Genomic DNA, 27,724 nt, shown 5'->3' with positions numbered 1-27,724 from the left:
GTCTATTTAAGCTAGATTAGAGGAACCATAAATCTTGTTATATTTTTTTACATCCTATATAGAATATGGAGTTAATTATTTGTGGATTTTCTACAATATGGTACATTTACTGCGTTAACAGTTCGTCAGGAGTGGAGTTCTGTTATTTTGTGAAATATTTGGTATTCTTTTGGGCCATTTATATTGTTAAGGATGAATTTCAGATACAAATAATATATTATTTGATTTACATTTCAAAGGTTGCATCTATTAAATAATGGCTTTGTTGGTGAAGACCAATAGAATATATGTATGCAGCCTCGTGATTCCGGGCAGATAAAACACTCCTATCCACCTTTCCAATTGTATTCTTTACCCTGTCTCCGGCTATGTTAGTAATATCTCTGACAATTGATTTCTAATATAGTTCCGATTTGAGCACTAATAGTGTAATTTGGGCTCGACGAACTTGTTTTCTCCCCTGCCCTCCCCTCCTGACTCTTCTTTGGAAGCGATTCTTTTCGCGGTGATGGCAATAAGACAGTCGATATTTTTGGTTTGTTGGCGGAGTTCCACTCTCCGATATTTCTAAATGGAGCCGAAGAACTGTAAAGGGGGGTCTACGTTTTGGGCAAATCTCAAAAGCGTAAATCAAGATTTAAACACTATACCGATAGAGGGAACAGGAGGAGAGGAGGAGAGGAGAAATATCCCCATACCTTAATCTATACCGGTATTTTACATCGCCACTTACTAACTTAGCAAAACGTCAACGTCGAATCTTTTTCAGCCGTATTTTTCCTTCACCGGTTTATTCTATTGAGAAGAAAATATCTCATAATATAGAAGTGTAGGTACGTACATACATATATGTATTATGTTATGTAGAGAGGAGATCCAATTCGATAGAGGCTATTTTCTTGGACGGGGGGGGGGGCGAATAAAGGTATATGGTAGCGTAGCTGCATTTCGCAGGCTGACTACGCCCTGGCCTGGGGCATCGTCTTGTCAAAAGTGCCTTCACAATCTCTATATACGAACGGGGGTCTATTGAGTCTATGCGAGCGCGGTGTATCGTTTTGAGGATGTCGATAGCTACGAGAATGAAGTACTAGGGGGGGGGAGGCAGAGGTACCCCCCCGCCGTTCCTTGATAACAATGTTCCCCGCGAGACCCAGCCAGACTGATAAATAATAGGGGTCAGACTCCTCTCTATGAAGCCCGCTGCTTCGATCCGTGAATAAGAAAATTAATATATTTTTTAAGAAATTCTTGGGAAACCCATTATTACCCATTAGCTTCTGTTGCGAAAGCTACTTATCGGGAGATATGCCACGGACTATTTCGTATTTTACACCCTGACATCGTTTTGATAACTTTGAAAATTTAGACCCAGGATATATTCTATAGAAATTTCTATTGAAATTTCTATAGAAAATTCCATAGAAAATTCTATAGAAATTTAATCGGAATTCTGATTAAAACATTAGTCCACAGAAATGACAGTATAATTTTTATGTTCATTTTAATCGAAATCCTATAGAAAATTAATGTATCTAAATTTTTATAGAATCTAGAAATAATGATCGTTTCTCTATAAACTTTAAATATAACTAGAATCATTTTGATAATGTATCTTAAATTTTATAGAATCTCTAGAAATTAGGGTAATTTTTCTATTAAATTTAAACGCTATCAGAATCCCGTAGAACCATTAATCAACATTTTTATTGAATATTATAGAAAATATACTACATTTTTATAGAATCCATAGAAATTAGGAAAATTCTATAGAAATTTAATCGGAATTCTGATTAAAAAATTAGTCCATAGAAATGACAGTATAATTTTTATGTTCATTTTAAATGTAATCGAAATCCTATAGAAAATTAATGTATCTAAATGTTTATAGAATTTCTAGAAACAAGTATCATTTTTCTATAAACTTTAAATATAATTACAATCATTCAGATAATGTATCTTAAATTTTATAGAATCTCTAGAAATTAGGGTAATTTTTCTATTCACTTTAAACGCAATCAGAATCCCGTAGAACAATTAACTTAAAATGTAATAAGAACCCTATAGAAAACGGTTGATTAAGGTTTCTATAGGATTCTGATTATATCTGAAGTTAATAGAAAAAATAACCCTAATACCCAGATTATATAAAAATGTATAATCGGAAATTTTATAGAATCTAGGTATAAGGGTTATTTTTTCTTTATCCATACTTCTATAATATTTTATTGAAAGTCTATAGAAAAACGTTTGCAAGAGAATGGTCTCGTTAGCTCTTAGTTTTAGATAATATAATTCTAAGCGAATTTTTATTTCGTTTTTTATTAGCTAATAGAGCAGATTGTAATTACAGGAAACAGAGGATCCCGTAATCCCTTAATTCCTTAGTGGAAGCCTTAAGCGAAATAACATTTGTCCCGCTTTGAATGTCTAGCTCTATACCTTGGCAGCTTTCCTCGAAACACTAGCAGGCTTTGCTTCACTGCCGTGCAAAGCACAAAAGCATTAACGACCACATTTTCGATTTACAGATTTTCGTTTTATTTCTCCTTATTTTATATGTTAAATTCAATTTTGAACTAATTTTCGAATTAAACATTTTTGTTCTTAGAGAAATGACTTGTTTCAAAACGCATTATTTTAGGTTTTTGCATTATTTTCAAACCAAAAACGCATTAATATGTTTATTTTCTTTAAAAGTCAAATCAAAACGCATTTTTTTCGCGTTTTAAGACATGGTTTTAATGATATTTCTGAAATATCGTTTGGCCTGTAAATTGTTTAGTACCAGAATATAATTTGAGTTGAAAAATCCAAGTCTTCTATATAAACTTGAAAGAAGTAAGTTCGGGTATCTTAATGCAAAGAAAGTTTGAATTTCGCGGGTTTTCTCCATATTTTGGTTTTGGTCGTTAATGCTTTTGTGCTTTGCACGGCAGTTCACCTTCCACCTTTCTAGCTATTACCTATGAGCCAGCTATTATGGGGAGGGGGAATTGTTCATTCACCTTCCATTGTTACCGAGAATGACCGTTTTTTAAGCCGTAATTAGGATTTTCTTTCCGTATATCTCTTGTCTAGGCTCCCTTTCCATTGCGCGTAATGAAATCGCGTCGAACCAGATTTCGTCTGCCTTTAAAGCAAACGGTACCAACGGAGTCAAGGGCGCGGTCACCGACTTCACGGAGCCTCGCGTTAAATCGCCGCTGCGACAAAAATCAAAGACTGCTGTCGGAGATTCGCAAAATAAAAATTTACCCGCAGCTTTTGGTCTGGAGCATACAAATTTCTCAGATTTATCATTGGCACTAATTGACTTAAGCCTATATGGTTCCTTGGTATTAGCTTAGCTGATTATTATTATTATTAAGTTATTGAAATATAGCATTCTATATATAACAAATCTATTCTCAGATCCCCCAAATTTATTCATCAGTTTCTCGGAGCTTACAAATTTATTCATCAGTTTCTCGGAGCCCACAGAGTTATTCATCAGTTTCTTGGAGCCCACAAATCTATTCATCAGTTTCTTGGATCCCACAAATTTATTCATCAGTTTCTCGGAGCCCACAGAGTTATTCATCAGTTTCTTGGGGCCCAAAAATCTATTCATCAGTTTCTTGGATCCCACAAATTTATTCATCAGTTTCTTGGATCCCACAAATTTATTCATCAGTTTCTCGGAGCCCACAGAGTTATTCATCAGTTTCTTGGGGCCCAAAAATCTATTCATCAGTTTCTTGGAGCCCACAAATCTATTCATCAGTTTCTTGGAGCCCACAAATCTATTCATCAGTTTCTTGGAGCCCACAAATTTATTCATCAGTTTCGTGGAGCCCACAAATTTATTAATCAGTTTCTTGGAGCCCACAGAGTTATTCATCAGTTTCTCGGATCCCACAAATTTATTCTTCAGTTTCTCGGAGCCCACAAAGTTATTCATCAGTTTCTCGGAGCAAACAAATGGATTCGTCAGTTTCTCGGATCCCACAAATCGATTCATCAGTTTCTAGGATCCCACAGCTCGATTCATCAGTTTCTCGGATCCAACAAATCGATTCATCAGTTTCTCAGAACTTACTAATTTATTCATCAGTTTCTCGGATTTACCATTGGCGGAATTAAAGGAATCGAAGTGATTGAAATAGGCCTGAAGTTTTCCATTCTCCAGTTGCGTAAGACGTTGCGTATGGAAAATTGGAAACTGGTCTAATATGGGAAATATAAAAATCTCTGATAACTTAAGTGAATTTACTTTTATCATTACTTGGTTTGCGTCTGTTTTCTTATATAGGGTTTTTACAAAGGTACAACCGGTCATGTTATTTCCAAATCAATTCTTCAGATTGAAACGAGGTAAAAGAGTTAATTAATGATTTTTGAACAATAACAATTTTACTCAGGAAAGTAGTTGACGTGGGATTATGAAGAAAATTAAACTATAACTGACTAAAGTTTAATTAATTTCATTACAATTTTGTAACACTGTCCGATATCAATGTGTGAAGAGTTTTATCCCAACTTACCATTGAAAATTTTAAAGGTGAAAAATGAAATGTATTTTATTTGTTAAAATTTGAGTTAATCTCCATCGGAAAAATATTTTTTATATTCTTGTATCGAAATGGGATACGAATGACGTCACGATAAAATACTTTATAAAGGGAAGGGTGTAGAACACGACCGGAATGGGAAAGCCACGCCGAAGAATTTCGACGCTGATATTAGTCTTCTTTGGATACAGGCGTTACCCGCACCGTTATCAAATACTGGTAATTAATTCGTTAGAAAAGCGCCGCTTATCTGTCAACTATAAAAATAAACTTCGAAAAGAACTTAAAAGGTTTATGCTATTTTATCGGTTTTTAAAAGGTCGCGTTCATATCATTTGAAATTCGGCAATTTAGTTTCCTATATTCTTGATTTTCGTTTAAATACGTCGAAAGTTCTAAAATTATTCGTTATTCGTATGCAAAAATATTAATCAAGGTTTATTAAGATTTATCTAAGTAATAAGATTAGGTTGACACAAAGCCATATCGGTTTCTCACTTGCGATTGGAGATTTATCTGACATTATCATAAAACGTTACATAGACTAGTAGCAGCTTTGCCAATAGAGAAGTCAGTCCTTTGACACATTATTATTTATTTGGTCATTGGAGAAACTGTCTGTCATTACGGAAATATTGTTATGAGTATAGAAAGTATCATATTTTTTATATGGTTTATTGAATAATATATATATATATATATATATATATATATATATATATTTAGAGGTCGGCGGAACGAATAAATTAACCAACAAAATTTCGATTAACTATAAAAAGTTGGGTTTATTGTTTTTTTTTCGTATATTTTTTGAATAATTTGCGGTTATGAATAAAAATAAATAATTGGATAATTTCTTATTCAAACGCCGACCTCTATATATATATTTCATTAATCTTGATTTTTCTAGATACAATTTTAGTCCCATAAATCTCTAGTTATTTTGGGATTTTAATCCTATAACTCCTTTTTTTAGTAGGAGGAACTAGTGGGTGGGAACGGGTAAGAAACATGGGCTGAGCCGCTGTAGGTGGTTGCGTGGGTCGACCATCTGCGTATTTTGGTAGTTTTCATTGAAATTAACGGTCATCGTGTTTCCAGTCATTCATAATCCTCTCCCAGCCGGCAAAAGCTCAAAAGTAATTACGTCTATAAATAGAGCTCTCATTATTATCCATTTAGTATAGTAGCAGCTTGCCTTTCATTCCCGCGTCTATTATAATTATTTTGTAGTTCGGATTTCATCATTTTTCGGTAATAACCGAAGGCATGAGCGGATCGAAACCGCCGAGAATTAACAGGTATCCCTACGTTTTCACGATGTGAAGGTTTTAGAATTTTTTGGTCAGAGCTTATTTGAGAAACATGCCATATATGAACGATTTAATAAATTTATAGAAATAATTAATTTTCTAATATTATATTATAATATATTATATTTATAATTAAAAACTCTAAGAATAATATAATTAAAGTTAATTATTTTAATATTCGAGTACTTAACGTATTAATTTTAATATTTAAATACTCAATGTAGTATTTTATCAGTATTAATTGTATACATTTTAAGTACTTAATTTAAAATTTTAATATTTAACATATACAGGGTGTTTCAAAAGGTTATGCAAAAAGTTTAAGCAGTTGTAGGGGTTGAGTTGAGAACTGTGTCTGTTTTTCCCCATTTTCCTACGATGAGTTAAAAGAGCGCCAGAGAGCTTCAGAGTGTGGCCTACAAGCCCCTGGAAGTAGGCTGCAGCAAGCGCAAAACCAAGCAGCAGGGACCTTAAATACTGTTTAAGTTTACTTTTTTACGCTGGTTACCTCGATTTGTTTACAACGTCCTTTATTACCTATCACAAGAACCCAAACCTTAATGTTCGCATTTCCCTGCTGCTTGGTTTTGCGCTTGTTGCAGCCTACTTCCTTAAAACTTTTGCATACCCTTTCGAAACACCCTGAATTTACTAATAGCTATTTAAATTAAATAATACCATATTTCATATACATAAAATCACATTTAATATTGAAATTTTTAAAAAGACATTTCAAGTTCCTTTTTTCAGTCTACAGAGGGCGCCACAACCTGTTTAGTAGGAAGGGCCTGATAAATAAATAGTAGTAGATCATTGCACCACACCCCAAAGCTGGATTTGTTGGTTCTAGACCGAACTATGTTACATCGAGCTGTTTTTCCCAAATATAAATTAAGAAAAACTGAAACTAAATAGATCTGAAAGTTTCCGTTTGCGAATAAATTTTAAAAGGTACACCCATAAAAACTTCGTTAAAATCATTTCATCCAGGCTGGATGAAAAAGAGAAGATATAAAAATGACGAATAAAATCAACCCGTGCGACTGCGATGGCAGCAAAAGGTTTATTTCTATATATTTTTTTTTGGTTTGCTTCCGGTTCTCTCAGTTTTTCGCGGTGCAATTCCGCTATGTCGAACACGGTATGTTTATTCAGCTCGAATGGGGAGTAATCTTGTAGAAGGGCTGCCGTCCTTTTATTTATTATCTGCTCTTTTGGCGAGCGACGCCCGCGATATTAAGATATTTTTGCGTCCCCCGTTTCGTTCCTTATCAGGGAGAAATTTGTTTCGACTCGGGAAAAGAAATGCTTCAAATCGATCTTGCCAAGTATTTCAGATTTGAATACGTTTCATATATTATCTGCCACTGGCCCAAACCTATGCCTAAGGAAAAGGGCGTGTGACGCTATTAGCAGGGCTCCAACCGAAATAATTAAGGGACTGGGGTATTTTCAAGGGAAAAATAAGGTGCGATAGGAACGAAAATAGATACCAAATAAGGATCAATATTTTATCAAAATGAAATATTTTACTGAACTAATTTATCCCAAATCTTATTTACTTTTTAATTATCGGTTTCCAAAACATTTATGTAATTTTTAATTATCCCAAACATTGACTTGTGTACTAATTTAGATCTACGTTCTATAAATACATCTCAGCTTTGAACATTTTGTAAAGTACTTTCAAAAGAAGTACAAAAATATTTTAAGCCCAGAGTTTTTTTAAAATAGAGGACTTAATGGATCAAATCTCGATTTTTAGAATGGTTTATTGACCTTGATGCAAAATAGGGACTTTTAGGTATTATAAGGGCATCGTGGAAGCCCTGTATTAGCGAAGGTAAGCAAAAAGCTGTAGACTCTTGAACAACGTCGGACGTACCTAGACACATTATTGGATTAACGTTATTAGACAGTTTTTGCACAATGAAAATTTACAAACCAGAGACGAAAACGCCTGAAATGTTGAATAATTTCGCTTCTAAAATGGTTATACAAGTAGCTATTGTAAAGGCAAACCAGGCGTCAACTATAACATATGCTGTGAGTCTTGTCTAAGCACCTATTTTGTCGTCGCGTGCACCGTTTTATCTAAAATTTATTTCCTTGTATTCTTGTGGGAACTACTTTGAATTAACTAGAGCCACGGTCACACGACAGCCTAAAGCAATTAATTTCAATAGTTTTAAAATGATTTCTATCGTCATAGGATCAAAACAGGTTAACACTTTACAATTTCCAAACCAAATTCGTGCGCATTGCTTCGGCAGGTAGTTTTAATGTGTAAATCACTCGCTTGTTAGCTTTTTGATAAACCAGGACACACGAAAATGATAAAAAGTGGGTGGAGGATACTACAGCAATGGTAAATAGCAATAGAACTGTAGTCCACACTTACTAGCTCATTGTCGTGTACCCAGCTCTAACACAAATTAACTAAATGAATAGCTTGAAGAATATCAGTTATTTCAAAGGCTCGTTCGAACTACTTTGAATAAAGTACGTTCAATACCTTTTTGTAAAATCAAAATTGAACCATTTCATAATCTTTTCGATCATTGTCAATAACTAGTTTGAAACACAGTATGGATACGATTTAGCTGGTCGAGTTCGAGTAACTGTATCTACAAAAGACACTCTTTTACACTCCAACGAATTTTTTTCATCATAGGAGGACCTTTTTTAAACTATTTTAAAAAGCATATCTCGTGCCTTTCCAGGGATTTTTTGCCGCGTTTATATAATGAAATGTTATACAAGCTTAAGTCTTTACATTCTTTAAGTTGGTCTTTTTATCTTCAAGCCCCCCCCCCCACTCCAGGTTCTCGTTAAAAATCTGTCAAAGTTGTTAGGTAAAGGGAGGTGGAGGCGAAGTCGTCATTTTACGTGACAACTTATATTTATCGGAGTTCTCAATTCGGACCGATATGCCTCTACGCCGGTAAATAAAAATCGAAAAGATAAATTCTAACGATGAACGGCGGCCGGGGAGGTCCTTCCAACGACTCTACGCTTATAAATTGGACGGTTTGTTTACTTCAAAATTAACAAAAAAAAGTTTGACGTATTTGGCTCCCATTTTCCGCCGAAATTATATTACCGAGAAGAAAGTAACTAAAAAAATTATCGATTTATTTTGAGTCCACGCATTTCATTCCAATCTCTATTTTTATGTTTTATACAGACTTATTATGGTCTGTCTGTTAGAGGCGTATTTTGCTCAAAACTTTGGGGGAAGTTTGGCTTTGTTTAAAAGTGAAGCCATGCAGGCGCTTACTGAATAATCCTGATCATAAGTGCATAATTATGTGCCGCTTAATATCATAAGTAACATAATAACCATAAGGATCACAAATAGTAACAGTTATCACAGAATGTTTTCACAAAGTCCCATATGTCTGAATATGCTCAGGGCGGAATATACTACTACAGGCCTATATTATACTACGCAGTTCAGTTGCAAGTCCAAGTCAGGGTTCGATAAAAGTGTCCGTGTCGATAAATGGGTCGGTCGGAAAATAAGTATTAAAACAATTGGAAGTATCATACTTTTTCGTTATTATGTTACTTATGCTGATAACTATGTAGAATTGACGTCATACGCGCAGAGATAAAATACGCGATTTAAATAAAAATGATCAATATCGGGCTTCTTGCAAGCGTTCACTGTGATGATCAGGCAAACAGCGCGTATTAGTTTGAAGTTCAGGAAATTTATGGTCAATCTAGATATGGCTCTCAATCAAAAATAACTTGGCACATTAGTGTGAATCATAATTATAAACGCATTTCCTAACCGACGCAGCTTTATCAAGCAAAGCAGGCATAGTGGAATTTAATTTAATTCAATCGAAGCTTTAATTAAATAAATTTTTCTCCCGTGATTTGGCATCAGGACTCAAAATTTATCGAGTCAATTACTTCAATTAAAGATGTGAAATGTAAAATTTTACACTGGGTAGAGATATTTACTTATTGATAAAGTATATTTTCCCAATTAAATAGTATTAGGAAGAATCCATTTAGGTACCATAAGAATATGGGAGGACCGCGATTCAATACCCGTCCTCGCAAACTTTGTAGCGAAAGTTCGTCTGCTTCGATATTTCGAGTAACTCACTCCTGCCATCTATGATAAACCCGAGCTACTACACGACCTTGACATATTATTTTTTGAGTAATTGAAAATGGAGCTGACCAACAAAAAAAGAACTACGCGTAGAAATTTATGTTAAAAAGAAAACGAAATCAAAAGCAAATACTATTTATTAGAGAAAAACTACCTTCGGAATTATTATTTAATAACAAACTAGTATTAAGATCTTTCAACCCATTGTCGTTAATAAAATTATTTACACTAATTTCCGCCAAGGAAGAGAATAAATCCGATTTAAACCAATTTGGGCAGATATTTAATTTTTCCGCCATTTTAACGAAATGAAAAAAAAAATTAAAACGCCAGATTCTAACGCCTGAGTGCGCTGTGTACGTGGTGTGAAAATTGCAGACGAACTTTCGTTACAAAGTTTGCGAGGACGATACCAGAGGCTAAAGCTATGCTCCCATATTCTTATGTTACTTAAATGGATTCTTGGTATTAGAATATCAATATATGAAAAATCAACGAGACCGTGCGTTTGCACATGTTTCAAGGGAATATATGATATTCTGGTTATTAGAGTAAAGAACCTTCTGAAGCGAAATTGCATTCATCAAGTTTCATTTAGCTTCCAATTAAACGAATGGTGGGCAATTAATATATATCGTCTAGTGTATATAGTGAGTGTTAGGAAATAAGGTACTCACCCTCCAGGATAATTCCCATGGTGTGTCTGTACTGAGAGATGACGAAATGTCGGTTTCGAAGCCACTCTGCGCCCACGCTCCACTCGAAGAAGCCCACTTCGCCTCCCGTTCCGGTGATCCCTCGGTGGACCTTCCTGGTGGATTCGGGGTCTTGGAAGTAGGCGACCAGCTCCGTGTCCGGTGGCACCGAACGCACCGTCTCGTAGACGGGTTCACCCTTGACTAGAGTCCCCAGGAGGTTGACTTCACCGTTAAACACGGGGGAGTATCGGAGAAAACGAACCCAGTTGCATTGGCGAAACTTCCATTTGCTGAGCTCTTGAATTTCGTCGTAGCTCCCGAAGCAGTGACGAATCTGCAACCGCACAAAATACACGTTTTAGTCTCAATGTCCCCTTAAAGGGAGTATAACCTTTTCAGGAATATGGGCAATACATAATTCCCTCCCCTCATTTTTCTAACCACGTGTTTTACGTAGTGTGAAATACAGTGGTTTTTGCGGAATTATCCCACTTAAAGTATCCCCGCTTTGGTAGTGCTTTAATTTCTCATATCTACTAGAATGCCTTTCGTGAATCTAAAACCACGTACCTCATTATTAAGAAATTATATTGGAATAAATATCGTAACTATAATGAAAATAGTTAATTTATAGCTCGGATATTGTTGTTTATATTTTAATTAAGAGTACATTTAACAAATAAACACTAAATATGAAACAATAAAGGTTTCAAGTGAGAAAACCTCTTCAGGGCAGGCACGCTCCCTCTTATAGAAGAATTGGGTGTTTCTACTATCGTTCTAGACTAGCGCCATGAGCGAGAAAAGAGAGAAGCTATGGCACACCCTACCAAACAAGGAAGGTTCTACTCCCTTTAAACTTATTAATTTGGTTAGAATTCTAAAAATGTTGATAAATTCACACTTCACTCAACGGCGTAGCGCCAACTCAAAGCCTAAAAATTGCCATCTTCATGGAATATATTTTTTACTATCAACTGTCTAATTAAATTCGTACCTTAATTTCCTTCTAGCTAACCTTAATTGCTTTGCATAATAGATAAGATGCTTATGATTTAACTAATTTAATTAATAAATAATTATATGGAAATAGATTTAACGTATACATTAAACTTTCTAGATAAACAATTTAGAATTAGGAATAAATAATTAATTAATTAAGTTAGATTAAACTTTGAAGTTGAAAAGCCTCATCTAATAAGGGTTGACAATATTTGGAATATATAACTAACGTTCATTGCATTTGAAAAGTATTTTCGATGCATGTGAAGACTTTGAACACTCTAAGATAATGGAGTATTTACAAAAATTAATATACCTGGGTTTGAAAAAATACTTTTAATTCAAAGGGTAATCAACCAGAAATTGTCTTTAGTTTCAATAGCTATAGGTAGTTTTCACGTGACGTGTTCATCTTTATATCTTCACTATCTGTCTTTGGGAGTTGGTTGCCATATTGGAAACATTTTATGAATGTGGGTTTATGCCATGTCAACCAAGGCTTCCACATACATCGAAAATACTTTTCAAATACAATTAATTAGGCAATTAACGTTAGTCAAATATTTCAAATATTGTCAACCGTTTTTAGATGAGGCTTTTCAACTTCAAAATTTAATTTCATTTCATTAATTATATATTTCGAATTATAAATTGTTTATCTATAAAGTATGTTAAATATAAACGTTTTATCTACTTTCATATAAATATTTATTAATTAAATTAATTAATTAAATCATAAGCAGCTAATCTATTATGCAAATAAATTAACGTTAGTCTGAAGGAAATTAAGGTATTTCTTCTAAAGATATATTTCATCAGTTACTAAACATTATTGAAGAAAACATGAAACCTTCGCTCCGATTTGTGATGAGGAAACAAAAGGTACTACGGTCTGATTTGATTTGGTCTTTGTAACCCCGCGTAGTAGGCCACATTTATAGCTATAATTGTTGAAGTCACGATTGTCAGAATCATGTCCTTAATACGATAGTTTATAGTCACGGAGGACAACCTGTCTATTTGAATTTCCAATATTTAAGACCTCAGAATATATCTTAAGGTATTGACATCGCAGGAATGACAATTAAGGTAATTCGGGTGACCCAGCCTAATGCTGTGAGCGGGTATAATTATCCAGCGTTCAGACTTCCATTATTTCGTTCACCAAATACTTTCCAAGGCTTAACTTGATCAAATTGGGAAAGATAACCATCACTCGTTCGAAATTGAAAGCGGGTGAAAAGGTTTCTTGGCCTAAAACAACGCTAGAAATACATAAACTGCCCTCTATTTACTTAAATAATTGTGTCGGGAATTTTTTTAATATTTCATACGCGCGTATGTTCGCGATTAAATCCGCCATTTACATTCCATAGTCACGTATAGAATTCAAATAAATGAAAACCTTTTAAACTTTCCACGCAGCCAAAACGACCTTTTTTTTACAAACGTGGTTAAGTAGAGTCGTGACTTCAACCCGAGCCACTGGCGATTTTTTTCCCTTTCATACAAACTTTCAACTTTCCATATACCGTAACCAGAATTAACGGGAAGAAAAACTTTCTAACTTTTTATCTTTACATTTCATTTAAAAGAAATTCGTAATAATAAAATGTATATAAATAGTTGAATCGCGAAGTGGAGAGCGGTGTTTTTTGGGCAAACTAAATTGCACCCGCACATGGTTTAATATCTCTCCTTTTAATCAAATGATCCAGCGCCGCGGATACGTCCGTTTTAATATAACCAGAAGCCGAGGAATACGTATCACTCATTAGGACTGCCAGACCACGTATTAAAAAGCTTACGATACATTCTAGATCGTTAGAAAAAAATCTAAAGCATAATGGTGTCTCCCACCAGCGGTAGTTTATTTTTACGCGTTACTTTATGGATCACTTCCTACACCCACGTTTCCAACGTATATATGAGCAGATAATCCAAGGGAAAATGCATATATATATCAGAACCACACCTTAAAAATTGGACAAAAGTTAATATTTTTCCCGGAGTCGATTTTTATATTCAATTTCTCATTTGGATTATTTTTTGGATATTTGTTAAAAAAGGTATCCATTGAATTCGAAATTTATTATAACGTTTTTTTTCGCTTTATAGGGGTCTGTTAAATAAAATGACCCATATCTTAACCTGACGAATTAAATGATTTATATGTTTTGGTATTTGGCAATTTAATCCTTTTATTCGATTTCTCTGGATCCGTTATCGAGCAAACACCCATTTTTATAATACGGGCTTGGGCCATATATATCATATACATATCTCGAATGATTTTTTTCTTCTTGGTTTTTACTTTTTAAAAGACGGTTGTTATCTGATAGGCGTGGTGGTTTATTGCTATATATCATTTTTTAAACCGATTTGGTGAATTTCGTAGCTTGCGAGCTTGTTAGTCACGTGATAATTGTATTTTGTCTTTAAAAAGTTGACACTAGCCTGGGGAAAACTCCCTCCAAATATTTTCATTTTCCCCTTATTTCAATAAACATCTTGTACTATATTTCGAAATTATCCTACATTATCCTATTTTTTGTTCGTTTTATTTTTGTTTCATCATGACACTCAAAAAAAGGGGAAATATTATAATATTTAGATGAATCTATGTTAGTTATTTTAACCCAATTTCAATGAATTACAGCTGATGTGAAAATATACTGCACTTTCATCTTAGCCAAACAATGAAGAACCTAATTGAATTTCAATAAAATTGTTTTATTCAAAGTAATTTATTTTGTAGAAAACCAATATTTTAGAGGTGTTTATGTATTAATAGATGTTTTAAGCTTTCTTTAAAAGTATGTTACAGAATTACCCCAAAACTATACTACAAATGAAGGTATATCAGTTGATTTATTGCTAATATTTAAACCGTTTTGGAAAAATCTATTGCATCGCTCGCCAATAAATTGTGTTGTGTTTGGGTATTAGCCAAGCTGATTATTATTATTTTTATTAAATCTTGCAATAAAACCAAATGTTACTATTATTAAATTATTAATTATTTAATAATATATTTGGTTTTACTTTACATAACATTTTCCTAAAATTTCTAGGATATACTTGATTCTTCAGGTGAGTTTTAGTGATAGAAATACGATATAGTTGATTACTCAGGTGAGCCTTAGTGATAAAAATACGATATTTATGACTTTCAGAGAAAATGTTTGTTCTTGACAAACTGGGTACAGAAGCGTTGTATTTTTTTCATACTTTTTCCAATTTCAAAAGAAACGAAATACCGTTTTGCTATTCATTAAATTTAAACCAACTAGACAAAAATTCGTGTCATTAATGTTTATGATATCCAACATAGATTTGATATTATCTATTGGGTGTGACCCGCCAACTCAGAAAATATTAGTCAAATCGGTTAACATTCACGAGAGTTTAAAATTATGGTTTCCCTCATTTTATAACATGGCGTAAGATTTCAACCAAGAACATTAGATTTAATCTACTGGGATAAAACGTTCCGCATTTATCGAGTCATAAACGTTAAGAATACTAAAATACAATTATTTTCCAGATGTAACATCTTTAGGGCTTCACTAGGTTCACCACCTCCGTTCTGTAACGTACACCGACTTTTCATTTAAGAAATTCAGCTAAAAAAATTGTATTTTCATAAAAGTACTTTTAAATTAGCAGAACTGAAACCGTAATGCAAGTGGTGTAATAATTATCTCTTCCGAACCGCGTATTAGAAACAGTGACTTCCAAGGAACAGTTTTCCCATCCAACATTCCACCTGAAGTTGAAAAGTAATTGGCCCTCCCTATGGACTACCGAATTCCACAACTGCTACCGCGAGTGACTAGTCGGGTATTATCTGACACGCTCGAATGGAAGGCGAGACTGACACCGGCTGAACCCAGCCACCGTCTGACGAACCCGGAGCACCCCGACCGCCAGCGAGGTACCGCTAAGAAGGCGGTTCAAATGAAGAGATGATTGCGATTACATATCCCGGTGGTGACCCGGCCCGAGACCCCGAATCCCCCCCCCCCCCCCCGAAGGGAGATAAAATGGCGTCTGTAAAAAGCGATCTGCCGATAGAGTCTGCATCAACCTTTAATAAGGGTATGCCGGAGCTGCCACTGCATGAGAGAGAGAGAGAGCGACCCACAGACTTTTATACCCTATCATTTACGGAATCCTCACATAACGTGATTCTCGGTGATTTATCTTATAGGATTGAGGGGGCACCATACCCTCTCTGTTTTTCTTAAGGCATTTCTGTCTCCCGTGTTCTAGACTCTTTTTTTTATTCCCACTGTACGGCGGTGTTCCCTTTTAGCTTTCTTTTTCGTAAGATTAGATTTAAGGATTGGCCCTAAAATTAGGATCTTTAATCTTAGCGCCAAGAAGAGAAGGAGATAGGTTTATTCCTTACGAGTATGACAAATACCCATTTATGAAGATGGAGTGAAAGAGGTTTGGTATTTCTAGAAATACGCGAGGGATACGGGTATTCCTTTTTAGCCCGTACCGTTGCTTTTTTGTTTTCACTCTGCGTTCGCAGAAAGTTAATTAATTAATTATTTTTATTTTAATGGTAAAGTGTAATGTTTTTTATCTGATATCACACGTTAATTATGGTTTGCATCGAAATTGACATAAATTTTTACTTTTGTTGATTTCGTATGCTATTTATTTTATCGATCGTGATATGTAACATAAACAATTCTGTCGATCACGATATGTAACCAAAACGATTCTATGAATCCCTGCGATTCTATTGGTCATAATATGTAACAAATGTAACAATCGATTCTATCGATCGCAATAACAAACGATTCTATCGATCTCGATGTGAAACATGTACAATTCCTTCGATCACGATATGTAACAAAAGATTCTATCGATCACGATATGTAACAAAATATTCTAACGGTCACGATATGTAACAAAGGATTCTATTTATCGCAATGTGTAACAAACGACTCTATCGATCACAATGTAAAAGATATACACTTCTATCAATCTCGATATGTAACAAATACAACTCTATTCATTTCGATATGTAACAAATGATACTATTAATCACGATATGTAACAAACGATTTTATCGATCACAATGCGTAATAAACGATTATATCGATATCCGAATCTTAAAATACCATTTTTTATCCAAAATTAACATTTTAAAAGAAAAACAATTACGCAAAAAATTATATTTTGAGTTTCAATCAACGCTAGCCACGAATTGGAATGTCGGGATTCTTCCAAGTTAATTTAAATCATCGTTTGTTGTTAATTCGTTAACGGGGAATAAAACAATTATGAAAATTCTCGTTTTCTCATCGCCGTTGACAAGCAAATTATTGTAGCCGTGAATGACTTAAAAATGCCGGTGCTGGTGGCTTTCGAAGCCACACCGCAAAGAGCCATAAAAGCCGTACGCGACGCGGTTTTGCCAAATCGACGGCCAACTGTAATTAAAGGGACGGCCAGTTAATTTAATAGCGAGTTAAGGCCTTAGATTTCACCTGTTACCCAGAGAGTACGCCGTTAATTAATATTTGCTGGTCGCCCCTTAATTTCCACCCCTCGCTACGTCTATTACCCCGCCCCCCGGCGCCGCATCCCCTTCCATGCCAACGCGATTAAATTCTGCCGCTGAGATGACGATTCCAGTTCCCAACTCATATACCCGCCAGTCTCACTTTTCTGCTGGCGAACTTACCGCTTAGATTAGCTTAATTAATTCCCTTATAAATTCGTGTAATTGTAATTAATTGGGGAAAAAGAGGGTGCCATGGGGGTGGCGAAACGAAGGGGGTAGCTTTTGCTACACGCTAATTAGCTATGACATTTTCTTTCATATATATATATATATATTTATATATATGATGTAGAGGAGTGTATGTATGTATATGATGTAGAGAAGTATATGTATGTATATGATATAGAAGATTATATATATGATATAGAGGGGTATATATATGATATAGAGGGGTATATATATGATATAGAGGGGTATATATATGATATAGAGGGGTATATATATGATATAGAGGGGTATATATATGATATAGAGGGGTATATATATGCTATAGAGGGGTATATATATGATATAGAGGGGTATATATATGCTATAGAGGGTATATATATGCTATAGAGGGGTATATATATGATATAGAGGAGTATATACTGGGTATTTCAAAACGTTATGCCAAAATTTTAAGGAGTTGTAGGGGTGAGTTGAGAAGTATGCCTGCTTTTTCCCCCATTTCCCTACGATGAGTTAAAAGACCTCCAGCTTCAAAGTGTGGTCTACTACAAGCTCAATTTACCAAGCAGCAGGGATTTTAAATAACGTTTAAGTTTACTTTTTTACCACGGTTACCTCGATTTGTTAACAAAGTCCTTTTTTACCTATCACACGAACCCAAACCTTAATGTTCGCATTTCCCTGCTGCTTGGTTTTGCGCTTGTTGTAGCCTACTTCCAGGGACTAGTAGGCCACACTTTGAAGCTCTCTGGCGCTCTTTTAACTCATCGTAGGAATTTGGGTGTAAAACAGGCATACTTCTCAACTCACCCCTACAACTCCTTCAAATTTTTGCATAACCTTTTGAAACACCCTGTATATGATATAGAGAGGTATATATATGAAATAGAGGAGTATGTATATATATTTATGATATAGAGGAGTCGTTGGCATATTAATCAGACTTTAATTTTATACTAAGCGCGTGCTATTTCGTAAAGTACTTCTCATCGTGCCTATAGCAAAGGTCTAATCGTTTGGTATATATACACCGGGCAGTATCATTTACATTTGAGTCTAGTTTTTTGTATGATATCATCAATTGCCCGGCGGAGTTTTCAGGGGCTTTATAATTAATGGCAGCAGATTTCGCGACAGAGATACGATATCGTCGCGCGATATACGCCGATCCCAAGGTTTTGGTTTTTAATTCGCATTTTGACCACGCGAACTAACATACGCTGTTGTCCCAGGGATGGGTGAATAATTCCCGAGTCGAGAGGGGGGTCACCGGATTTCAAAACAGTGATTTCGGGCTAATATGGGCGCTGGGGATAATTTCCATTCCCTTCATACGTGAACGTAATAGAGTTTAAATTTTCGGATCGTCGAGCGAATTTCTCACGCTCATTATTGGCGGAGCTTCAGCATATTTTATCGAATCTTCTCCACGCGTCATGTCTTGCATTATTCAAAGAACGGACATTTTTCATATACTGTCGAAGTCATATATTAGCGGAGATTAAGCCTTAGATTCTAGGACGAAAGGTGTAGGGTTCTACGAAACTTTATTTACAAGTTAACTAACAGAATAGTCTATACTAAATATTTCTTTACTTATGGCAATTTTATTGAGGATAATAATTTTTTGAATAATAGATCTTTTAATAGGACAGGAAAATAATTTTCTCAATGTCATTTAATTTCGATTTTGTTGTTGCTTTAATTAGAAGGACATTCCAAATTATTTTATCCTTATCTGTAGCTTTGAATCTGCAAAGATTAGGTTCTGATTAAAAATGATGAAATTTAAAAAAGCGGTTATTACTTAGTTACATGCCCCCCTTAGATGTTCGTGACAATTGAAATACTGGAATAGCTTTTAGATTGAACTTGTATCAATTGATTTGCGATAACAAATTAAGTATAATTAATGAATTGTTCTATTTGGAAGAAAAGTCTTGATCCTATTAGCTTGAATTAAAGGATTACAAATTGGCCTGTTTGGAAATAGTGATGGGCATTTTTGATAAAAGAGCCGCTCAGCTCACGCAGTGCTCGTGTGTCGATAGATTGATATGGACTCATGATCTTGCTCAATTTAGATGCGAAGTCGACGCTCGTCTCTTTTATCTTATCTTTCAGCACTCGATTGAGAGCCGAAATCAGTGCTCTTCTTTTTTAGCGCTCATTTGAGAGTCAGAAACAGTAATCTTCTCTTTTAGAGCTCATTTGAGAATGAAATTGGTGCTCCTCTCTTTAAGAGTTGATTTGAGATCCGAAAGGGGCGATCATTTCCGTTTCGCACTTTTTAAAATCGATTATTTGTCGCTCAATACGGCTCTCAATGACAAAATACTCAGATGAGCTGAGCGGTGCCCATTACTGTTTGGAAAAGTGAGATAATGTGAAAATACTTGTTTTTACCTTCTCTTAAAATAAATACTTGACGATTCATTACATTTTAATCCGTAGTATTTCTCATAATAATAAGATACCTAGAGATATAATAAAGTGCGTAAATACTCTTTAATTTTTCATGCTCATATGATACTTAAAGGCCTAGGATTTCTTCTGCCAGTTTTCCTATAAGTTTTCTTCCCGCCGCTCAAATATCTTGGTGGTAGGTCAACGTATTCTGCGGTTGGCTACCACCAGGATATTTGCGCGGCGGGAAGAAAACTTATAGGAAAACTGGCAGAAGAAATCCTTGGCCTTTAAAGATGAGGTTGGAACAAGGCGACTTAATTAAAAAACAATATTTTTCAGATAACATTTATGTTAAAACCGTACATACACAACTTTCTTAATTATTTGATAACTAGAATGTGATTTTGTTTAGTTTTTTAGAAATGTAATGTTTAATTAAATTAAGCATAAAGTAGACCAGTGGAGGGTTTCCGAGTAGCTTTGGCTGTACTAAAATTTAACCCCCTTCCCGACCCCTCCCAGCTATTTTACATAGTTTGAACCCCTCCCTTGAAGGATTTCCAAAATACTGTTACTTTTTAAGAAAACAATTGCACTAAATGTAAAACATTATGTTCTACATTTTTTAGAAAAATCTATTAAATCAATAAATAATTTTATTTAGGAGTAAAAACGCGAACAAGTAAAGAGACCAAGAAGTGGGGAAGTCGTTATAAAGTTTTTCGCCTTGAAGGCCTATCGGCCGAAGTACCGCATATTTTCCCCCAATAAAGCTTAGTTTTCTCCCCCACTTTTTGGTCTCTTTACTTGTTCGCGTTTTTACTCCTCACTCTCTAGACCATTGGTGGTTCTCGTGTTTTTGCTCTAGCTGTTTAATAATTTTATTTGTTTAATTTAATTTCAAATTGGCAAAAAAATAATATACCAGAGAAATGACTGATTTTATTTGTGAATGTTTCTGAGGTTATCTATAACATATCTGACCAAGTTTATCTTGTTTAAACTATATATTGAGAAAACCTACATTGTCAAGAACTAATTTAAATTACCCCTTCGACCTACTAGATACTTAAAATGGGAATGTTTCAAAATATTCTTCCTTGACAGAATAATTGTGAATTTTCCCATATTTCACCATTAATGATTACTTAAAATAATTTAATTGTTAAATGCAGCATTATTTAAGTTGCACGAACTAAATAATTAATAGTTAAATAGAATTTCCCCTAACTAATTATAAACTAAAATAAAACGTTGACCAGGTATGACCGATACTATATGGCACAGTACAATTGTGAAAATATGGATAGGAGCTTAGGTAGTTGCTAGTCTCTTGTAAAAATTCTGTACACCTGATTGCTGATTATCGAAAACAATTCCGGTTATTTCTCACAATGTTTCTGTGAGTTCCACTGATTTTTCGAAATTTTTCTGTAACTTCCAGTGATTTGCACAAATGAGATCTTAAGTGATTACCCCTTCGTACAGTACCCGGAAGGTAGACTCCTACGTTGTAAATATTTGATGCCCCTTCTTATTCCAAAATCGCGTGTTTATTTAAATTTAAACGACTCCTATACGACTTTAATTTAAATATGAATAGGGGTCTCGTATTTAGGATAGCGCCGCCTGGTGTGTTTCAAGAAATATCGCCAGAGGTGATTTTAAATTAAAGTAAATTGTTCCGTAACTTCTAGTGATTTGTACAAATGATATCTTAAGTGATTATCCCCTCGTACAGTACTTGGAAGGTACACTCCTACGTTCTCAGTAATCTAAATACGTTCTTGATATTGTAAATATTTCATGTCCCTCCTTATTCCAAAATCGCGTGCTTATTCAAATGTAAATGACCCCTATATGACTTTAATTTAAATAGGGGTCTCGTATCTAGCATAGCGCCGCCTGGTGTGTTTCCAGAAATATCGCGAGAGGTGATTTTAAATTAAAGTAAAGTGCGAGCCTCCAAATACTTCGGAAGCTTAGAAGAGAGACAAGTGAAATATGCCTATAATTTGGTTCAAATTCAATTAAGGGAAGCTGCCGTTTGGAGGCGCTTATTGTATAGGAAAAACCCATCCCCTTTTTCATCAAAAGTAAAAAGCGAGCTTTTTCGATGAACGCGCTGCGACTAAGTGCTCGCCGCTTCTCCGAAAAGAGTAAACAGGCCACTTAAGTGAAAGATTCGACCAAACACACTTTTTGTTTTATTAGTTGATGTTAGCCGTCCAAAAAAATATCTCTTTGCCGCGCTGGCCTCCGAGAAATTCCCGGCTGCAGCATCGCGTCTAAAACACATTCGCCGCTACGGCGCACACAAAACGATATATTTCAAATGGCACATGACCTTCTCCGTAACCTTTAAACCATTTAGTGCTTCCATAAGTAACGTAATAGCCGTAAGTAGGACACTGAATGATTTATGTTAATAATATCGAGATTGCTTTTCTGTAATAGAAATTGAACCTAAAATATAAATCTTTCTCTTACGTCACAAATTCGAGCTTTATTAGTACAATCTCAGCACGCGCGCTAGAAAATCCGAAATTCCTCGCGACTCCACCACGCGCTCCTAGCCAGTGACGTTAAAGAACAATTAAAACAAGAAAGCTAAGTTACTTTATAGAAAGATCTATTCCTTGATTGTCAAAATTATTGTCAGTTTAGTAAGATTAACATAAATATAGGAACTAGTTCAGGTCAGAAATTCTAAAATTACTAACTACAGAAACGAAGGAGATGTTTGAAATATTCAAATTAATGTTCCCATTCAACAATTCCGTCATATATTTCAAAAGTTAACTTTATTTTTAATTTGAAATTGTTTAAATTTGTCACAGGTCTGGGCTGATTTGGTATCTATGTAATTATTTATATACATTGCCGAAATAATCTGTCTTTAAAAAATAGTGTTCGAAGAATAGGAAGTGTTATACTTATGGCTATTATGTTACCTATGTTTTTGATAGACGTTGAATTTAATTGTTATCGGAGTTTCAGTTTGACATGAATTATGAGCTTGAAAAAATACTTTGGTACCAAGTTGTAAATAAAGGGAAGCTTCAATTTTTTTTATGGATTGAGAAAACGAGAAATATGTAAATTTATTGTACATTTAAGGCCTTTTCACACGAGCCAACTTTTTGACCCAACAAGATGAGTCAACTTGAGTTGAGTCAACTGGTTGGTTCGTGTGAATAAAAGTTCGATGAGTTGATCCACCAAAAAAGTACGCGAGAAAAAAATGGATCACTGATCCATTTTTGCTGACTCAGCATTTTGATTTGAAAAGTTGGCTCGTGTGAAAAGGTCTTAACTTTGCGTATAATAAACTACTAATTTTCTATAATTTGCAGGGCTGACGCTCAACAGGTCTACTGAAATTTTGACTTTGGTATAGTTTTACCCCGTGGTGAACTGTAATCATTTTTACAGATAACTTGAAGCGAAACATATTTATTAGCTACTCAAATGGCGTTCGTAAGTTAGTTAGTTACCGCCGTTGGCATAGTAAAAGTTAATCGATGGAATTCCTTCCATAGCTAGGCCTACCGAAAACTTATGCCCTGACGAAACTGGTATTTGAAAATTCCACCTGTGGTCCCAGGTGTTTGAAATTAAAGTTTATAACCCGTGAGTCTATAGGAACTAAAAACGACAGCGGAAGTTAAATATATTAATAATTTTCGTGAGATTTTACGTGAAAACTCGATAAATTGAAACAGATTCTATTAATTTTCGTTGCAATACAATATTCATTTGCAATCTCACGAAGCAAAGTAATTTCTAGACACACGGCTAGAACTCAGAGATGTAATTCAAAGTAACTAGATATATCAGCAGATCAATTGGATGTGAACAATATGACCATTTAAATCGTTTATTAGTCGGGTTACAAATGAGTTTAATTCGCTTTAGTATCCGCTATATAACTACAGACTAATAGTATGCTCAATTAAGCTTTAAATAATCGGTTTATCTCCAAAATGAAAACACCTGTCGGTCTAAATTGCTTTTCTTAACGGCACTTATAAATTCTTAATTAATTCCTGCTAAATTTTTACGTCGTTTAACAACGACCTCATAATTGACAAGCTATATTCACTGAAGATAATAAGCTAAACTCACCATCTTAAATTACATAGAAAAATTAAACGTTGTCGGTCAACAACGAAGTCTTTGTTATATTTTTAGGATGTAGAATCTAGATTTGGCAATCCTGTTCTTTAGTTCAACGACTCTTAAGAAATCGCTTCATTTTTCAATGTAAATTAGAGTGCTGATTATCTCATCACGAGCTTGAGTGAGAAGTATATTAATTTAGAAATCGTTGTTAAACTATAATAAAAAGTATCCGTGAGGTTTGCAAACCGAAACTATACCTTCGCGCAACGGAAACTATCGAAAAATACTGAGCGACAATAGTATCCTCTGATACCACTAAGGAGCATACTTTGTAGCGAAAGATCGTCTGCTTTTTAATCGCAAAACCTAAACACAGATGGCAATCGTCTGTTCGAAAGACTCTCTAACTAACTTTCACTACAAAGTACGCTACGATGGGTTTTAGTCCCATATTCTTTAGCTCTTGAATTAATTCTTAAGACTATCCTTGGATAATATATTTGCCGATCTAAAGAATTTCCTCAAAGGTAAATTGTAAGTCAGATCAAGAATCCCCGATTTTAATTAGAAGGGGATCGAAGAACTCCACTGGAAACTATAAACCACTACGTATCCCATTTCCGAATGTATAGTAATTAGCTCAGGGATCAAAGCGACAAACGCATCAATTACAAATACACCCCCCTCCCCCAACAATTTCCATTTCGTTATATTACAACGTGTTTTTCGCGGGGGGAAATTTGTTTCAACCGTAATTAGTGTTTGTCCGATTAGGTTCGGGACGGTGGTTATTACTTACGTCGTCATCATTCAAGTACGGGAAGACGTCCAATTTGTCAATGCGGACAGTGCCTTCGAAGGGCAGGAAGCGTTTTCCCCTGACCAGTCTCTGGTTACTGTAGACGCGAGCCCCTCCGGCGTCGCCTTCGACGAACGAAGTGGTCCTCCCCCGCGGCGACGCCAACCCCGAGACGGAAGCAGAAGAAGAACAAGAGGAGGCCTTCCGGGGATCCGATTCGTGGTCACGGGTCACCGCCACCAAGCTCAGCTCCGACGGAATTAAAACGTACGTTTCCATTCTTCGGTTCTTCCTTCTCGATCGCCGATGTGTCCTCTCTCTCCCGTCCTCCGATCCGCTGCTCCTTCTTTCTCGCTCAGCGTCTTCCTCTCCTCGAATCGGCGATCCCGCGAAACGGTCACGGCACGTCACTTTCTTGATATCTTCAAGGCACCAAAGCCAAAAAAAGAAAGAGTACAAATGGCGAGCGAAAAAATGCAGATGGAACGCGCTTCTTTTCTCGTCCTTTTCGCGTCCGAGATCTCGCAATTACCAGTCGCCGTTCTTCGGTGGCACCTACAAAAGAGAGAAACGATTTATGGCGTTTTGATGAGGGCTCTTACGAGACAATCATTGATCTTGGATATTGGTATTACGAGGATGGCACTCTCTTCGGGCCTCTAGATGGATATTAGCTAACCTATTCTTTGGTGTTAAAATACTGCTGGTCGTATACTGATGGGATGGTCATTCTCTCTTTTAGGGTCCCATCACGATGCTGCCCTCTTCCCTTTTATCGGGTTTCTGGTCTCGGGGCATCGTAAGGACGTATCTTTTATCTCGGCCCTTATCGCTTTTATGGGTTGCTCTCCGCGCCAGAATGATATTCAGTTTTCATTCAAGTGTGTTTTGAAAAAGTTATGATTGTTGATTTTATTTTGGAAAATTAAAATATGATATAACTTATAAAAATAAAAATTATAGTAGATAGGAATCTAGTGTGTTTTTAACTATTGGACTGCTCTGAAAATGATCTCAATTCAATCTAGGATTGGACTGCTCTGAAAATGATCTCAATTCAATCTAGGATTGGACTGCTCTGAAAATAATCTCAATTCAATCTCGGATTGCACTGCTCTGAAAATGATCTCAATTCAATTGATCTCAATTCAATCTCGGATTACACTGCTCTGGAAATGATCTCAATTCAAACTCGGATTGCACTGCTCTGAAAATGATCTCAATTCAAACTCGGATTGCACTGCTCTGAAAATGATCTCAATTCAATTTGTCAATTCAATCTCGGATTGCACTGTTCTGAAAATGATCTCAATTCAATTGATCTCAATTTAATTGATTTCAATTCAATCTCGAATTGAACTGCTCTGAAAATGATCTCAATTCAATTGATATCAATTTAATCTCGAATTAAACCGCTCTGAAAATGATCTCAATTCAATCTCGGATTTTACTGCTCCAAAAATACTCTCAATTTGTGAGTTTGATTTCCCACTGAGAACCGTGCCATTTCGGTACCACTCTAGGGCTAAAATTTTAAATTAGGACGTAACAACGTTTTATAAACGTGAATAAATATAAATATTAAACCAGATATGTCCGATGTGTACTACCTCATTTGTAAAACTATTAACCGCATTTCACATGAGCCACATCAATTTTAATTTATGAATAACTTCCGTATATAATCTGCAATGATGATATAATTTAAAACAAAGTCCTGGACCACCTCCATTTTTTCTCAAAACAATTTATTTAATCACAGTTTGAACCGCAACATGGATTGGAAAATTAGCTGCTCTTTCACGGAGCAACGTCCTAATGTAATCCGCTTTAAATCACCCCGAATGGGACACGCATCGGCTTATGGAGTGGCTCAAAGATAAACTCCATTAGCTTGTTCAAAAACCGTACATTAATTCAGTAAAGGTAATCGTAAATTAGTAATTATGCTATTAGCGTATCTCAATGTATCTCAATTCGTTTACCACTTTAAGATAAATATTTACCATATAATTTAAAAAAAATTGGATATTAATTATAAGGTTTACGAAGAACTTTAAACTCCTTGATCTAAACTATAAAACTTAGAGAAAACTATATACTTTTGAATTCCAGCTCTATGATTTAAATGAACAAATTTCGGAAAAACTAATTACAATTCAATTTAAACTCTAGGACATATATGATCAAATTTAGGAAAAAATTAATTTTTTAGTTTAAATTTTAAGATATAAATGATAAAATGTAGGAATATAAAAATGAGATAATCGTCGTCATCTTAAGCAACTCACTTTCAAATGAAACGGGTCATGCTAACGGGGAAAGGCGTCATCAGCGGCGTGGAACGCGCCAAAGAAGCGACAGTATTCGTTAGCGGCGGCGGCGCGCGAGAGCGGGTATATCGGGAACCAACGTGCGATTGTATTTGACGAACGGGCGGCTTTCCACTCGATACGGTATCGTTTAAAAAGTCAACTGAGTCTCGAAGCCGAAGCCGCGCTGCTGCTGAGATTTCGGCCCATCTCACGCGAAACTCCCGATCTCCATTAAGTTGGAACAACAGGTTGCTAAATTTCCTATTTTTTTCTTCCTCTCCCCTACACCAGTGGGCGCACCTGTCCGGTAGCTATCTTCGCCATATTCCATCCCATTCACTCTTTTGGGCGGGGTCTCGACCCAACCAACCCCCCTTTTCTCAGCCTCCTCTCAATTTTTATATATCTGGCGTAATACTTAAGTCTCTCTCCCCGCGATAATTCCATATACAGTTCGCTTCGACCCCCCCTTCACCAACCTTCTGGCTTCGTTCTGTCTTTGGTCGTAGCGTAAAAAGAGTATTTTTCAAGGCTCGAGTGAAGTCGTGATACCCGCGGGCCATTTTCACTTACTTCTTGTCAAGTTATAATGGATAGATGGCTATTGCTACCGAAATGGGCGA

At 35.4% G+C, this 27,724-nt stretch overlaps 1 protein-coding gene across 1 annotated transcript in view; it reads right to left on the bottom strand.

Annotated features, from left to right (window-relative positions):
* Positions 1–27,432, bottom strand: part of LOC149933392 (uncharacterized) — a 91,132-nt gene extending 63,700 nt beyond the window's left edge. Inside the window, exons 1-3 of the mRNA XM_090157287.1 lie at positions 27,402–27,432; positions 24,787–25,208; positions 10,676–11,030 (exon numbers count right to left, since the gene is read on the bottom strand). Coding sequence (XP_090013413.1) covers positions 10,676–11,030; positions 24,787–25,208; positions 27,402–27,432 — 808 coding nt within the window. The remainder of the gene's footprint in view (positions 1–10,675; positions 11,031–24,786; positions 25,209–27,401) is intronic.
* Positions 27,433–27,724: the final 292 nt, after the last annotated feature.

Source organism: Leiobunum rupestre, chromosome 8, assembly GCF_980474605.1.
Source record: "Leiobunum rupestre chromosome 8, qqLeiRupe1.1.hap1, whole genome shotgun sequence".
Lineage (NCBI taxonomy): Eukaryota > Metazoa > Arthropoda > Arachnida > Opiliones > Sclerosomatidae > Leiobunum > Leiobunum rupestre.
The sequence above is the reverse complement of the archived record's forward strand: the minus strand, read 5'-3'. Positions and strand labels throughout refer to the sequence as shown.